This window comes from Nannobrachium achirus, assembly GCF_963921795.1.
Source record: "Nannobrachium achirus genome assembly, chromosome: 6".
Classification (NCBI taxonomy): domain Eukaryota; kingdom Metazoa; phylum Chordata; class Actinopteri; order Myctophiformes; family Myctophidae; genus Nannobrachium; species Nannobrachium achirus.
Window position 1 is genome coordinate 20,670,387 of NC_137815.1, and position 15,133 is coordinate 20,685,519.

General features: G+C 40.0%; 2 protein-coding genes across 2 annotated transcripts in view; one reads left to right on the forward strand and one right to left on the reverse strand.

The window, feature by feature from the left end:
- The window catches only part of LOC308287542 (guanine nucleotide-binding protein G(i) subunit alpha-2), a 157,520-nt gene extending 153,145 nt beyond the window's left edge, over positions 1-4,375 (forward strand). The window contains exons 7-9 of the mRNA XM_080728757.1: positions 619-772; positions 1,930-2,144; positions 3,255-4,375. Of these exons, the coding sequence (XP_080584883.1) occupies positions 619-772; positions 1,930-2,120 (345 nt within the window). The 3' untranslated portion in view covers positions 2,121-2,144; positions 3,255-4,375. The remainder of the gene's footprint in view (positions 1-618; positions 773-1,929; positions 2,145-3,254) is intronic.
- A 1,636-nt stretch (positions 4,376-6,011) lies between these two features.
- Positions 6,012-15,133, reverse strand: part of LOC308286319 (cadherin-related family member 4-like) — a gene marked incomplete at its 5' end in the record, with an annotated part of 31,291 nt that continues 22,169 nt past the window's right edge. Inside the window, 6 exons of the mRNA XM_080727317.1 lie at positions 6,012-6,111; positions 6,551-6,578; positions 6,681-6,737; positions 9,752-9,779; positions 11,226-11,359; positions 13,980-14,188. Of these exons, the coding sequence (XP_080583443.1) occupies positions 6,056-6,111; positions 6,551-6,578; positions 6,681-6,737; positions 9,752-9,779; positions 11,226-11,359; positions 13,980-14,188 (512 nt within the window). The 3' untranslated portion in view covers positions 6,012-6,055. The remainder of the gene's footprint in view (positions 6,112-6,550; positions 6,579-6,680; positions 6,738-9,751; positions 9,780-11,225; positions 11,360-13,979; positions 14,189-15,133) is intronic.

Sequence of the window (15,133 nt, forward strand, 5' to 3'; positions counted from 1 at the left end):
ATATAAATTATAATATTACACAACATACATTAACCACATTTTGATGCCAACAATTTCATACTTTATACCAGGGGTCTTCAACAAGGGGTCTGGCACCCCTAGGGGGTTCCCAGAGTTACTACAGGGGGTCCTCCAAATCTTTGAGTGATGGAAACTTTTTTTTTCTCCTTTTTTATATTAAACACTCGAACCCTAGTGTCATATTCTGAGAACGTTAGCCAAAAATAGCAGGTCTACAAGCTCACAGCTGCGAGGCGTTGTGAGCTTGTAGATCGTCTATTTTTGGCAAAGATCTTTGGTGTAGAGGGGTAAAAGAGCAGACCAAGTACAGAGTGAAAGGTCAAGTTTATTAAGTATTGACAGTTCAAGTGGTTAAATATCTGAAAACACAAATTTACATGAATCCAAAATACATTGATAATTGTGCTGTCAAACGATGAAACTATATCGTATGTATGGGTTGTGGGGGTCCCTGCTTCATCTCTCGCTCAGTTAAGGGGTCCCTAGCCTGAAAACGTTGAAGACCTCTGCTTTATACATTTTGAATTCCGGAATTTAGCATATTGCAGTATTAATACTTTTACTCAAGTAAAACATTTGCGTACTTTTTCCCCCCAGAACCGGATGCACGAGAGCATGAAGCTGTTTGACTCCATCTGCAACAACAAGTGGTTCACGGAGACCTCCATCATCCTCTTCCTCAACAAGAAGGACCTGTTTGAGGAGAAGATCGCCAACAGCCCCCTGACCATCTGCTTCCCCGAGTACTCAGGTGAGCAAAGGACCAGGGGTGGAATTTGTGACCATCGGTGGATGGCAATTTGCCACCCGCTAGTGCAGGGGTCTTCAACAAGGGGTCCTCAGAGTTACTACAGGGGGTCCTCCAAATCTTTGTGTGATAGAAACTTGTTTTCTTCCCCCTTTTTTATTTTAATGAACCCTAGTGTCCTCTGAATCATATTCAGAGAACTTTAGCCAAAAATAGCAGATCTACAAGCTCGCAACGCCTCGCGCTGCGAGGCGTTGTGAGCTTGTAGATCGGCTATTTTGGGCAAAGAGGTTTGGTGTAGAGGGGTAAAAAGAACAGACCAAGTACATAGTGAAAGGTCAGGTTTTTTTAAGTATTGATGGTTCAAGTGGTTAAATATCTGAAACACAAATTGACATGAATCCAAAATACACTGATGATTGTGCTGTCAAACAATGAAACTATATGGAATCTATGGAAAGTTTGTGGGGGTCCCTGCATTGTCTCTCCCTCAACTCAGGGGTCCTTGGCCTGAAAACCTTGAAGACCCCTGGCATAGACTATTGGGGAGCTTAGTAGGGCATTCACCAAATATTCGAATATTCAAATATCAAAGTCACTATTCGACGTTGTTCACCGAAGTCGAATATTCGGTTATTTTTATTTTTTCAATGTTTTCTCTTTAAAAAATATATAGTTTATAAAGCGTGGCTACATAGGAAGTCATAAGAATGAGTTGTCAATGCCCCTGGTGGATGAATTTGTTAATGCTCTATACCAGGGGTTCTCAAACCTTTTTAGGCTGTGACCCCCAAAATAAACATATTTGAACTGGGGACCCCCACCCTGACAAGCACTTGGGATTGTAGGTATTACATTTAATGTGACTCGGTTCCGCAGATAAATATTGTGAAAATAGCAGATCTACATGCTCACAACGCCTCGCAACGTGAGGCGTTGTGAGCATGTAGATCGGCTATTTTCACAATATTCGCCTCTTGCTTACTAAATATTTGACAGTTTGGCCAGTCCTGTCGAATATTCGACTATTCGAATACTTTGAGGACGAATAATTCGAATACTAAAAATCACCATTCGTGAATGCCCTAGCATGACATTTGTTCCGACGCTGGTGAATGCTGTGTTCATCTCTCTCTCTGTGGCCTGTATGTCCCTGGCAGGCCCTAACAAGTACGAGGAGGCGCAGGCCTACATCCAGACCAAGTTCGAGGACCTGAACAAGAAGAAGGACACCAAGGAGATCTACACCCACTTCACCTGCGCCACCGACACCAAGAACGTGCAGTTTGTCTTCGACGCCGTCACCGACGTCATCATCAAGAACAACCTGAAGGACTGTGGGCTCTTCTAGACGGGAGGGCCGCGAGAAGTTAAGGTGAGCGCAAGCGCAACCCACGCCAAGCCTATAATAGTGCAGCAATCTGGCTAGCCATCGTCAAATAAAAGTGGAAAACAGCGCCCTCTACTGTTTTGTTCCTTTTCATTTGAAGTCTGTTCTCGAGAGACTAATAGTGTAGTGGTTCACCAACTTTTTAGCCTGTGACCCAAAAGAGAAACTTTACGTTTCCCTTGTGAGCCAAACTAGTGAAAATAGCTGATCCACAAGTACACAGCGCATTGCTTCGTGCCGCGTTGTGAGCTTGTAGATCGCCTATTTTCACTCCTTCTTAAACTTTTATGGCCAAAGCGCAAAACCTTCTATCTGCACATTTCATGATTTTTGAATTTCACTTGAAATGAGGACAACAGGCTATGCTTCACATGGTCAGTGTGTCTTCAAGATCGTTCTGCCCCTCATTTTGCCAAAAATGTCATGTGCCTAGAAATAGTAGATAGATAGATAGTTTTAATGTTGAACACACATTTTCTTTTTCATTTTCCCAAAAAAGTGAATTTTGCAGATAGGAGGTTTTGTGCTTTGGCCATTATATATATTTTTTTTTGGGGGGGGGGGGCTTTTATGCCTTTATTGATAGGATAGTAGATTGACAGGAAATGGGGAGAGAGATAGGGAGTGACAGGCGCAAAGGTCGTCCGGATCGGGGATCGAACCAGTGACATCGCCAGCCAGGCATCAATGCCTATGTGGCAATGCCTAAGTGGTATGCGCCTGGACCAGTAGGCCAGTGGGCACCCCTTTATGTATTTATGGAAATTATTTGATTTCTTTCATTTTATTCATCAAATACTTTTGAACATTTTTGGAATTGTTTTGAATTGATGAGATTTTTTTTTTGTTTACACAAAAAAGGAAAACGGGGAAAAAGGGGATATTTACTTCAAAAATCTTTTTTGAAGTAAATATCCTTTTTCAAGGAGCCCACTTTGAGAACCACTGACATACTGTAACTACAAGCCCATTAGTGATGTGTCGTTCATGAGTGATTCGGCATCTAGCTTTTTATATCTGTGCCTGCCACCCCCTGTTACTTTCTGAAATCACGCCTCTGAACTTGTTGTCTTGGTTGTTTGTCCCCCCCTCCAGATTACTTGAACAGCTCTAGTGACGTCAACCACCAGACAGAAGGAGGGAACACACGCATCATTGAAGGAGGGAACGCACACACACACACACACACACACACACACACACACACACACACACACACACACACACACACACACACACACACACACACACACACACACACACACACATCATGAATGACTGCACTGGCCCACCACCATTTCTGCTTTGAACCGCTTTTTATAAAGACACCCAAGAGACTGAGAGAAAACTCCCTACGAGCCTTGCAGAATTTCAATGATCGCTGATCCTGTTTGCTCGTATTGTTAACTTGTTAACTCTGGGCTATGACCACAAATCAACAATTTTATTATTGTATTTTTTGGTTTTGTTTCGTTTTGTTTGTTTTCGTTCTGTTTTCTTTGTTTTATTTTCAATTACTAGAGGAGGTAAAGGAAAACATTTTTTTTATATAAATGCATTCGTTTTACTTTAGAGATTCTGATGTGCAAATTTATTAAACCTTTTAATCACATACAGTAAAAGCTTATTTTTTAATAAAAGAAGCACAGGCATGGACATAGAATATGATTGAAAAAGGAAAGTGCTTTTTTATAATGTTTACATAAGTTCCTCATTCATAGCCAAACCGCATATTGTCCTGCATGACTCAAGATGGCAAATATTTAGCTGTGTAATCTGCACAAAAGTATCTTAACATTCCAACAAAATTTAATATAAAAAAAAAGACAAACAAAAAAAATCCAAAAAAGTTGAAAACAAACAAAAAGTTGCTTCACAACCATGGGGGAAAGTATGAAAATTCTAACTGATATTTAAAGTATGTATGTACCTAACATTCTATAGCATTTTATAGTGTCAATTTATATGTCTGTCGCAGTATGTTTGTGCCTTCACTTCAGTTTACAAACAATTCCTAGATTATGCTTTTATCGATACTGTTTGACCTACTGTGCGCCTACTTTTCTCTTCCGTTTTTCTTCATACCACCTAAGGTTACATAGTGATTATTAATGAGTCAAAAATCTAATTGAGAAAAAGATTAGTGTTTTTGGTAAATATTAAAATGCTTTAAAGTCCTATATGATTTAATTTAAATAAAAGTAGAAATCACCTGACTCCGGAATATTCATTTTCTTCTCCATTTTATAGATAGATAGATAGATGTGTGCATGCAATGTATATAACATACTGTGTGTGTGTGTGTGTGTGTGTGTGTGTGTGTGTGTGTGTGTGTGTGTGTGTGTGTGTGTGTGTGTGTGTGTGTGTGTGTGTGTGTGTGTGTGTGTGTGTGTGTGTGTGTGTGTGTGTGTACTGTATATCTACTAGTCGTCATATGGCTGTGTCTGTGTGTATGTCTTGTCTGTCCGTCTACATGCTAGACCACTGTTTCTCAACCTTTTCAAGCCGTGACCCCCAAAATGATCATATTTTAACTGACGAGCACTAAGAGTTTAGGCATTAGATTTTGTATATCACGGTTCTATTGTGAAAATAGCAGAACTACATGCTCACAACGTCTCGCGTTGCGAGGCAAACGCGAGATGTTGTGAGCTTACGTAGATCTGCTATTTTCACAATCTCTGCCTCTAATATTTGACAATTTGGCCAATGTTTAATTTCTCATTTTAGAGGCATTAAAAACTCCTTAAATTGTCACTTTAGAAATGTGCATAAACCCTCTATACACTTAAAACTTTATGTTGGTTTGTTTACTGTTAAGTGACAAAACAATGTTGCACATTAAGTTAATCATCTGGGGACCCCCCGAAAATAAATTTGGGACCCCCGTGAGGGTCCCGACCCACAGGTTGAGAACCACTGTGCTAGACCACTCATTGCCAGATCTCCTCCGCTCAGTATGACACAAAAGTACCTCCACCAATTTTCTTCACCGTTTTCACCTTTGAAATCATCATCATAGGTACGTCAGACACCGTTGAGTGACGTCATGGATGTCACAGGCTGGTCATATGAACTCCAAGATCCACTTTGGATCCACAGTGTCTGTCTATGTATGGCATCCATTTACAATCAATTCAATACTTTTATGATTTTCTTATTGTGAATTATGTGAAACGATAACATTGCATTTATTATTTAAATGTAACACATGTAAAGAAATGTTCTGATATAGGCCTACAGGCATCACTACATGAATACTTCCTCCTCTTTTTGAATTCATCTCGGAAGGATTAACCTTTATTCAAATGTACAGGGTCCCACTGTCATGAAATTCCTGGAAATATTTTGAAATTAGAAAAATATTTTTCTACTGGAAAAGTTTTGGAATTGATCAAGGGTCCTGGAACATCCTGGAAAAAATAGCTATGCTTTGACTTTGGTTATTGATTGTGTTAATACCTCTGAAATGACAAATGAAACATTGGCCAAATTGTCAAATAGAGGCAGAAATTGTGAAAATAGCAGCTCTACATGCTCACAACACCTCACAACGGGAGGCGTTGTGAGCATGTAGATCAGCTATTTTCACAATAAAACCGTGTTATACAAAATTCCTCAACTCTTAGTGCTTGTCAGGGTGCCGGGTCCCCAGTTCAAATATGATTATTTCGGGGGTCACGGCCTGAAAAGGTTGAGAACCACTGGCATACACTACCTGTCTTTGGGTATTGCGCATAGGAGTAAGCGACTTGTTATTGAGCTGAATTATTGATATATAGTCCTGGAATTCAGGTTAAATATTCTGGAAAAGTTTTGGAAATTAATTGGTAAAAATGTGTGGGAACCCTGAATGTAGGAAGGCTACCACAGCAAGGAGGATGGCAGCTGTCCCCTCAAAGCCAGCGCCGTTCTCCAGTGGTGGAATTGAACAGGTAACTTCTCCCTGAAACTACACAGAACACAAACATTGTCCCAGGTGTCTGAAAATGCCCACCCATCTGTGTCTGATGGGTGCTTGTTGAAACTTTCAAGATCTTCAAGTAGCCCCTAATCCAGATAAGGTTGTGAACCCATGGTATCAGTAAATTGATTGATTGATTGATTGATTGATTGATTGATTGATTGAAGACTTTATTAGAAGAAGTTTGCATAGGAAAAAGTACAGTTTCATGACGGTACAGTTCACTGGTACAAGGTCTACTAAAAGGAGATCCTAGAAAAGACTAAGCTTATTTCCATAGGAAACCATTTAAGTATCTCATATAACATTGAATGACAGACGGATAGAACACAGTACTAAGCAGTAGATATAGTCAGGAAAAAAGGGGGAAACAATTTAAAAATAAAAAAAACATATGAATTCAATCTATGAATTCAGAATCACTTACTTGGATCTTGTGCTTTCCCATCAAATCTCTGTAAGAATAGAAACAAATAGTCAATTATTCTACTAATAGAGATGGAAGGTATTTGCTGATAAATGTCCAGTTGACATTTTGCTAATATAACATACAGTACCATGAGGTCATCCTGGAGACTGACTTTGGACAGACTGACAGCGCCATCTAGTGAATACTATTGGAAGAAAGAAATGGGAGTTTATGGTTGGAAAGAATGTACAGACAGAGGCTTCTCAATAATCAGACTCAAACTTACTTGGTCATTTTCTTGTTTGTTTCCAAGGGTATCCTTTTTGTTGTTGCTTCCATCCCTGGTTACACAAATAACCCCAAAATATGAATCAAAGGGTTGTTAATATTATTATTATTATTGAGCTTAATTACCAAATGCTACAAAACAGAACTCACATGTTGGATGGAAGATTCTCTTTCCCCCAGCCATATTTGCTGTGGATATTGAAAATGTATAAATTCAGAATGAGTTATATGATATTGTCGTTGTCAGGTGCAAACCTTGTATGTCCAAAACCGTTTGTTTTGTATTTATCATTTTAAAAATGATTTAAACTAGTGAAAACAGCCGATCTAGCACACAACGCCTCGCACCCGCGAGGCGTTGTGTGCTTGTAGATCTGCTGTTTTCACTACTTTTGTGCGACTGCCTTATATGATGAAGCAGGGCTTTACTTTGCGAAAAACATACAAATTTGAAACTTGGAGATACAGTGGTTCTCAACCTGTGGGTCGGGACCCCCAGGGGGGACCCCACATGATTTTGAGGGGGTCCCCAGATGACAGTGAAGTCACAGTTTAAGGACTTTTCATTAATGCATTAAAAGTAACCAAGAAACTATACTATAAAAACTGGTCAAACATTGGCCAAATTGTCAAATAATATAAGAAAGAAATGAAAATGTCTACAAGCTCACAATACCTCGCTTTGCTTTGCAAGGCATAGCCTTGTAGATTGGCTATTTTTACAATATTAATCTGTGGAACTGAAAATCTGATGCATCAACTCCTACATTCCAAGTGCTTATCAGGGAGGGGGTTCCCCACTTAAAATATGATTATTTTGGGGGGTCACAGCCTGAAAAGGTTGAGATCTACTGCACTAGAACAATGGTTCTCAACAGGGGGGTCCCCAAATTATTTTGGGGGGTCCCCAGATGATTAACTCAATGTGCAACATTGTTTTCTCACTCAACAGTTAACAAACCAACATAAAGTTTAAGTGTATAGAGAGTATCTGCATATTTATAAAGTGACAATTTAAGGACTTTTTAATACCTCTATTATGACCAATTAAGCATTGTCCATTTTGTCAAATATTAGAGCCAGAAATTGTGTAAATAGCCGATCACATGTGAGCATGTAGATCTGCTATTTTCACAATAGAACCGTGTTATACAAAATGTAATGCCTCAACTCTTAGTGATTGTCAGGGTAGGGGGGTCCCCAGTTCAAATGTCAAAAACAACATTGTTGCAACCACACAAAGGTGGAGATTTCATCCGCTATACCGGCTCTTTTTGAAACCGGATAAACAAGGGAAGATTTACAAGAATATCCGATTCTCAGTGGATCTGTGTAGGCATGGATTATTTTAGACCAAGATGTTTTTGTCGCGTGGACCTAGATATTTTCCTTTGCGGATAGGCCTATACGAAAATCTTAGTTTAGAAAAAGATCCAGATTAGTGTAGCCTTGGTTTTAAAGTAAGTGTACTTCAGGTGTTGCGCTGACATGGACCTCCCTGTCAGAATCCAACCCAGCTGCCTATATCACCATAGACATAAATATGTACATAGTGGCCACTGGATCATACAGTATGTCAACATCACCACTTGTGGCAACTTACCAGAAGTCTAAGTACCTGCTGAGAGTGGAGACGACAACATTTCTTCAGTTTCACTAATTAACCTTTATTAATGTTACTATCAAAGCTAAATAAAGTATTTGTATATGAAAGCCCCCATTTTTCATTTAACGTGTAGTATCCTCTATCATATGGGTCTTCAACATTTTCAGGCCAAGGACCCCTTAGTTGAGAGAGAGATGGAGAGAGGACGGAGAGTGTATTTTGGATTCATGTCAATTTGTGTTTTCAAATATTTAACCAGCCGTCATTACCTAATAAACTTGACCTTTTACTATGTAGTTAGTCTGCTCTTTTTCTCCTCTACACCAAACCTCTTTGCCAAAAATAGCCAATCTATAAGCTCACAACGCGTTGTGAGCTTGTTGATCTGCTATTTTTGGCCACAGTTCTCAGAATATGGACACCGGGGTTCAAGTTGTTAATATAAAAAGGATTGGAAGATTTGGAGGACCCCCTGTAGTAACTCTGAGGACCCCCTGTAGGGGTCCCTATTGAAGACCCTTGCTCTATCATAATATAACTACAGCACATGTCAGGCGTTTATAACAAACCAAACCCCTTGAGAATGGTATGAAAACTCAGCGAGTTCTAATTGTTTTAATTGCAGATAAGGCCTCCTGCTTGCATGCATGCAGAGGTGCCTGACCTGACCTCCCCGGCCTCACCCACTCAACCCAACCTACTGTACTATACTCCCTCCTGGGATGGCTTTAATTTAGAACGGGTACACATTTATTGGGTATCATTATTTTATGCTTTAACTATTGAAACATAGCAGATATACAAGCTTGTAGATCTGCTATTTTTGAAAAATGGTGAAAATTTGAATTTTGACCCGATTCTATAAGTGTCTTTTGAATCCTTCTAAGACTTTTTGAAAAACCTATGTTTCTATGTCAGCAATCTGGCTAGCCATCGTCAAAGAAAAGGTCCTTTTCACTCAACTGGAGCTCAGTTGGTCTGTTCTTGAGAGACTACTATGTCAGTGGTTCTCAAACCTTTTCATGTGAAGGGCCCCCAAAATGATATGTATTTGGCCACGGACCCGCATCTCAAAATATTTAGTTCCAGGGACCACCCAGAAGCAAAATTTGAATTACAAATGTTCGCTTTGAAAATGCATATGTTCAAAGATTTGCACACATTTTCACGACTTTTTTCAAAAATAGCAGATCTACAACACTCGGTCCCGCGCTGCGAGCTTGTATATCTGTTATTTTTCACCGGTTAAAGCATTCAATAATTCTAGGCCAATTTAAGTATACGAGTGAGTGGGAAAACTGTAAGCCACTCTACCCAGTACCCACCTGTGAGTGGGCGAAGGAGAGTGGAATCCTGGCAGGGAGGAGTCAGACTGTGGCTCAACACAGGCATACATTGTCACGAGCATCCACAGTTTCAACCTGCAGAACGTCTAACTGATGCCAATTGCAAATCGTTGCAATCAGGCAGAATCTTCTGTCTCTATATTTACATTTTTTGTGTTTTATCGTAAATCAATAACCTACCTTGTCATACTACAGCAATCATACTACAGCAGGGTTCCCCAATAGGCGGCCCGTGGGCCATTTGCGGCCCGCGGGGGGCTACTGTCTGGCCCCCACCAACCCCAGTAATAATGGTAGTATAAGAGCAGCAACAACACCAATATAGCGTCATTGTCAGGTGGAAACCGTGTATGTCCAAAACCGTTCGTTTTGTATTTATCATCTAAAAAATTTACTAAACTAGTGAAAACAGCCGATCTACAAGCAAACAACGCCTCGCATCGCGAGGCGTTGTGTGCTTGTAGATCACTAGTAGATCACTAGTTTTCACTAGTTCTGTGCAACAGTCTTGTATGATGAAGTAGGGCTTTGCTTTACCAAAAAACGTACACATTTGAAACTTGGAGATACAAGGTTTCTGCCTGACAGTGACGATATCTGAACTGTTGCTGGAGTAGCGGAAACGCCACCGTCGCCCCCTGCAATGTTGTGGCCCTCGGCTTGGTACCCTAAACATAATTCGGACCTTGGGGAAAACTATTTGGGGAACCCTGTACTACAGTGTCACACAAAAGTAGCATCGCAACAATTTGTGAGCATGTAGATCAGCTATTTTGTATTTTTGCAACTTTTTATTGACTTATCTTTTAGTGGACGTGAACACCGTGCCCAGGGGTGTCGCACCAAATTCTGGGCCCTGGTTTACAAGGATTCACTGCATGTTCTTCATAGGGGGACCGGGAACGCATTATTACACATTATTTTGTGCTTTAACTTAACTTAACTTATACAAGCTCACTGCAAGCTTGTAGATCTGCTATTTTTGAAAAATCGTGATTCTTTTTTTTTGTTAGTGGTGCTTAAACTTTTTCATGTGAAGGACCCCCAAAATGATATGTATTTGGCCATGGACCCCATATCAAAATATTTAGTTCCAGGGACGCCACTGAAGCAAAATTTCAGTTACAAATGTTCGCTTAAAAAATGCATAAATTCATAGATTTGCACACATTTTCATGACTTTTCAAAAATAGCAAGCTCGCAGCGCTGTGAGCTTGTATATCTGCTATTTTTCAATAGCTAAAGTATAAAATAATTACGGACCCTCCACCTTTGGCCCTGGTAACTCAGTCAGGTTTTATAAACATTATTGAACTATGAAAAGTATTAACAAGAGCTTATGTGACTCAATAATAACTACATTGTCTCCACTTGGAACACAAGGTTCTTATTTTCCGTTTCCTGAAAAGTACGAGTTTTGGACTATGTTGAGTGAATGGACACACAGACAGACCGTTTCAGTATGGCCCATGTGATCAAGCCCAGAGCAGTGAGCAGCAGCCCTCCAGTAACCGTCATCATCACCACAAACAGAGGATCAGGGTCCCAGTAATCAGACCTCACAGTCACCACCTGGGGAGCTTTAGTCTGAGGGAGAAACAGAGTAGAGAGTTGCTGCAGTGGCGTCAGTTCAGAAAAAGCTAAGGTATGGCAACAAGACTGGTGTCTTGCACGTTTGCCATACCTTAGCAACAGGCATGATACATTTATTTTAAGAAGTACATTTTATTTTTCCCCCCCGTTTCTATGGTTTCTTGGGCTGGATATGGCAGCCTGGAACGGTTGTTCAAGTGCATTGCACCTGTATAGCTGACCTGCGGAACCCGGGAATATACCATTCTGTCAAGATGGGGAGAATACAAGTGTGGAGAATATAATGATAATACCTTGTTAAAGTGACCATTTTTTAAAATTTTGCATTGGTAGTTATTTTACTGTAATTTAACAACATAATAACCAGCTCAGATAGGCAAAGAGAAATTCATGGATTTATATTTAAAAGTTTTATTTTCCCCCCTGGACCCAGGGTATGGCAGCTGCATACCCCTGCCATACCCAATTGACGCCCCTGAGTTGCTGTCTGCTCTAAAGTCAACTTGATACCAACATTATGACAATAAAGTGTTACGTAAAAACTGTATTGGATACCAGTACCGGATTGTCTAGTTATCGTAAATCAAGTCATTTAGTAAAAAGAGAACCCTTTTTCGGTTCCTTTGGCCATTTTTGTGCCCCAGGAAAGGTGACATAACACTGTACACTAGGGATTCCCAACCTGTGGGGCCGGCGACCACTGGTGGGCCGTGAGGATACTGCAAGTGGGCCCCCGAATAACTGGCAAAACATCATAATGATGTTAAAGGAGTAGTTCGCCCAAACGATTTTTCTGTAATTTTTTATTTTTAATTTTTTTGTCCCAATCCTAAACCAATAATTTAACCCTTTCAGAACGGGTACACTATATTGTGTATCATTATTTCATGCTTTAACTATTGAAAAATAGCAGATATACAAGCTCACAGCGCGGCACCGAGTGCCGCGCTGCGAGCTTGTAGATCAGCTATTTTAGAAAAATCATGAAAATTAGAATTTTTACCCAATTCTATAAGTGTCTTTTGAATCCTTCAAAGATTTTTTTGTCAGCAATCTGGCCAGCCATCGTCAAAGAAAAGGTCCTTTTCACTTAACTGAAGCTCAGTTAGTCTGTTCTTGAGAGACTACTATGTCAGTGGTTCTCAAACCTTTTCATGTGAAGGACCCCCAAAATGATATGTATTTGGCCACGGACCCCCATCTCAAAATATTTAGTTCCAAGGACCCCCCAGAAGCAAAATTTGAGTTACAAGCGTTCGCTTTGAAAATACATATATTCAAAGATTTGCACACATTTTCACGACTTTTTCAAAAATAGAAGATCTACAAGCTCGCAGCGCGGCACTCGGTGCCGCGCTATGAGCTTGTATATCTGCTATTTTTCACTGGTTAAAGCATTCAATAATTATAGGCCTAAATGATCGTCAGTCAATAGGAGACTCAGTAGTCGACTCTGAGTCTCCGCTGGTCATCAAATTATTGGCTCAGGAATGCGACAAAAACTAAATAATCTCCATGAATTCATGAAGGCTTCATGGGGTGAGTAATTGATAGAAAATAAGTATTTTTTATGGGGAACTACTCCTCTAATGATGAAATAACATGAATATTAATACATAAATGTAAAAACAAATCACAGTATTTCTTCTCTCGAAACCTTGAAAAATGACTTGGTTCCATCACTCCAAGCCGGAAAACACAGCCGATTGATCATTAAAATAAACATGTTCTAAAAATAATGCTATTCCCGGCCCACCCAGCTGACCACTTAATGCAGCAGCCATGTTAAGTGGTCAGATGGGTGGGCCGGGAAGGCCCTGTGTGAAAGCAATGTTGTTTTTGACAGCACATTTTGATTTAGTTTTAGTCATAGTCTTTTGAATAAAATGTAATTTAATTTTAGTCATAATTTAGTCACCTGAAAAGTTTTAGTTTTAGTCTCATTTTAGTTGACTAAATATCATATCGTCACTGTCGTGCAGAAACCTCTTATCTCCAAGTTTCAAATTTGTACGTTCTTTTTCTAAGTAAAGCCCTGCTTTATCGTACAAGGCCGTCGCACAAAAGTAGTGAAAACAGCCGATCTAAAGCACACAACGCCTCGCACCACGAGGCGTTGGGTGCTTGTAGATTTTCACTAGTTTAACTAATTTTTAAAATGATAAATACAAAGCAAACGGTTTTGGACATACAAGGTTTCCACCCAACAACGACAATATGTTTTTAGGCGACTAAATCTACAGTTGATTTAGTCAACTGAAATGTATTTTGGCAGGCCTTGATGGCATCGTAATGACTGATTTTACACTTGGTTGTGTGCTGAAAATAGCAGATCTACCAGCTCACAACGCGTCGCGCTGCGACACGTTGTGAGCTTGTAGATCGCCTATTTTCAGCACGCAACACCTGAGAGCAACCAAACATCTAGTCCCTCCCTAACGTTTTAGTCTAGTTTTTATTTTGTTGACGAAATTGTCAATATATTTAGTCTAAGTTTTAGTCATCATAGCTTAGTTTTTATTTAGTTTTCGTCATTGAAAAAAAGGCAGTCGACAAACATTTTTCGTCATAGTTTTAGTCGACGAAATCAACACTGTGTGAAAGGCAACCTTACTGTAGTTGTAGTGGTGGTGGTGGGAGTGGTGGTGGTCCACGGGACCACGTAGATGTAGGCCACCGCCGTGGTCTGGTGTTTGCCGTCGGAGACGGAGAACGTCACCTCGAACACGGTGCGGTCGTACACGCCGTCCACCACGTAGGAGAACTCGTTCTGGGAGAACAGCTCCAGATCCGCGTCGACGGTGAAGCGGTCGACTGCTGCACCTGTGAGACGAAACATTTCCCCGGTATGTAATATAAATCAGCAAGACGGTTCTGGTTGACCGCTGGTTAACAGGATTACTTAGACCTACTTGTGTGACTCTTCCTTTCTTTTGAGTCTTTCTTTTATTTACAGGGTTCCCACGGTCATGAAATTCTTGGAAATATTTTGAAATTAGAAAAATATTTTCAAGGGTCCTGGAAGGACAAATTAAACCAATTGTCAAATATTAGAGACAGAAATTGTGAAAATAGCAGGTCTAGACCTGCTATTTTCACAATAGAACCGTGTTGTACAAAATTCCTCAACTCTTAGTGCTCGTCAGGGTGCCAGGGTCCCCAGTTAAAACATGATTATTTCGGGGGTCACGGCCTGAAAACACTACACTACCTGTCTTTGGGCATTGCGCATAGGAGTAAGCGACCTGTTATTGAGCTGAATTATTGTTATATAGTCCTGGAAATTGGGTTAAATATTCTGGAAAGGTTTTGGAAATTAATTGGTAAAAATGTGTGGGAACCCTGTATTTACTCCTGTTTATTCATTGCCATTTCCACCATGTACAGTATATCGTTTGTGTCAGGTGGAAACCTCATTATGTTACCTCAAACTGTTCAGGATTCAAATTCAAAAACAGCAAAAGTAGCAGATCTACAAGCTCAAAACGCAACCCTGTAGGGGTCTCTTTAGTGTAGCGACAGCGATAATTATCATATGTATATAATTGTATTCCCTGGCAGCTGATTTAAGTTCAAGATGGGGATTGTGTTTAGCTTTTCAAAATAAGTCTGAGGGTTGTTGTGCATCTCTTCTTTTTTTCTGGTGGGGGGGGCAAAAGTAATATGTAATTTGAAATAATATGTAATATATTACTCTTGATTCCAAGTAATAAGTAATGTATTAAGACAAAAAGATCTAGTTCCTAGTTAAGTAATGTAATATCATTA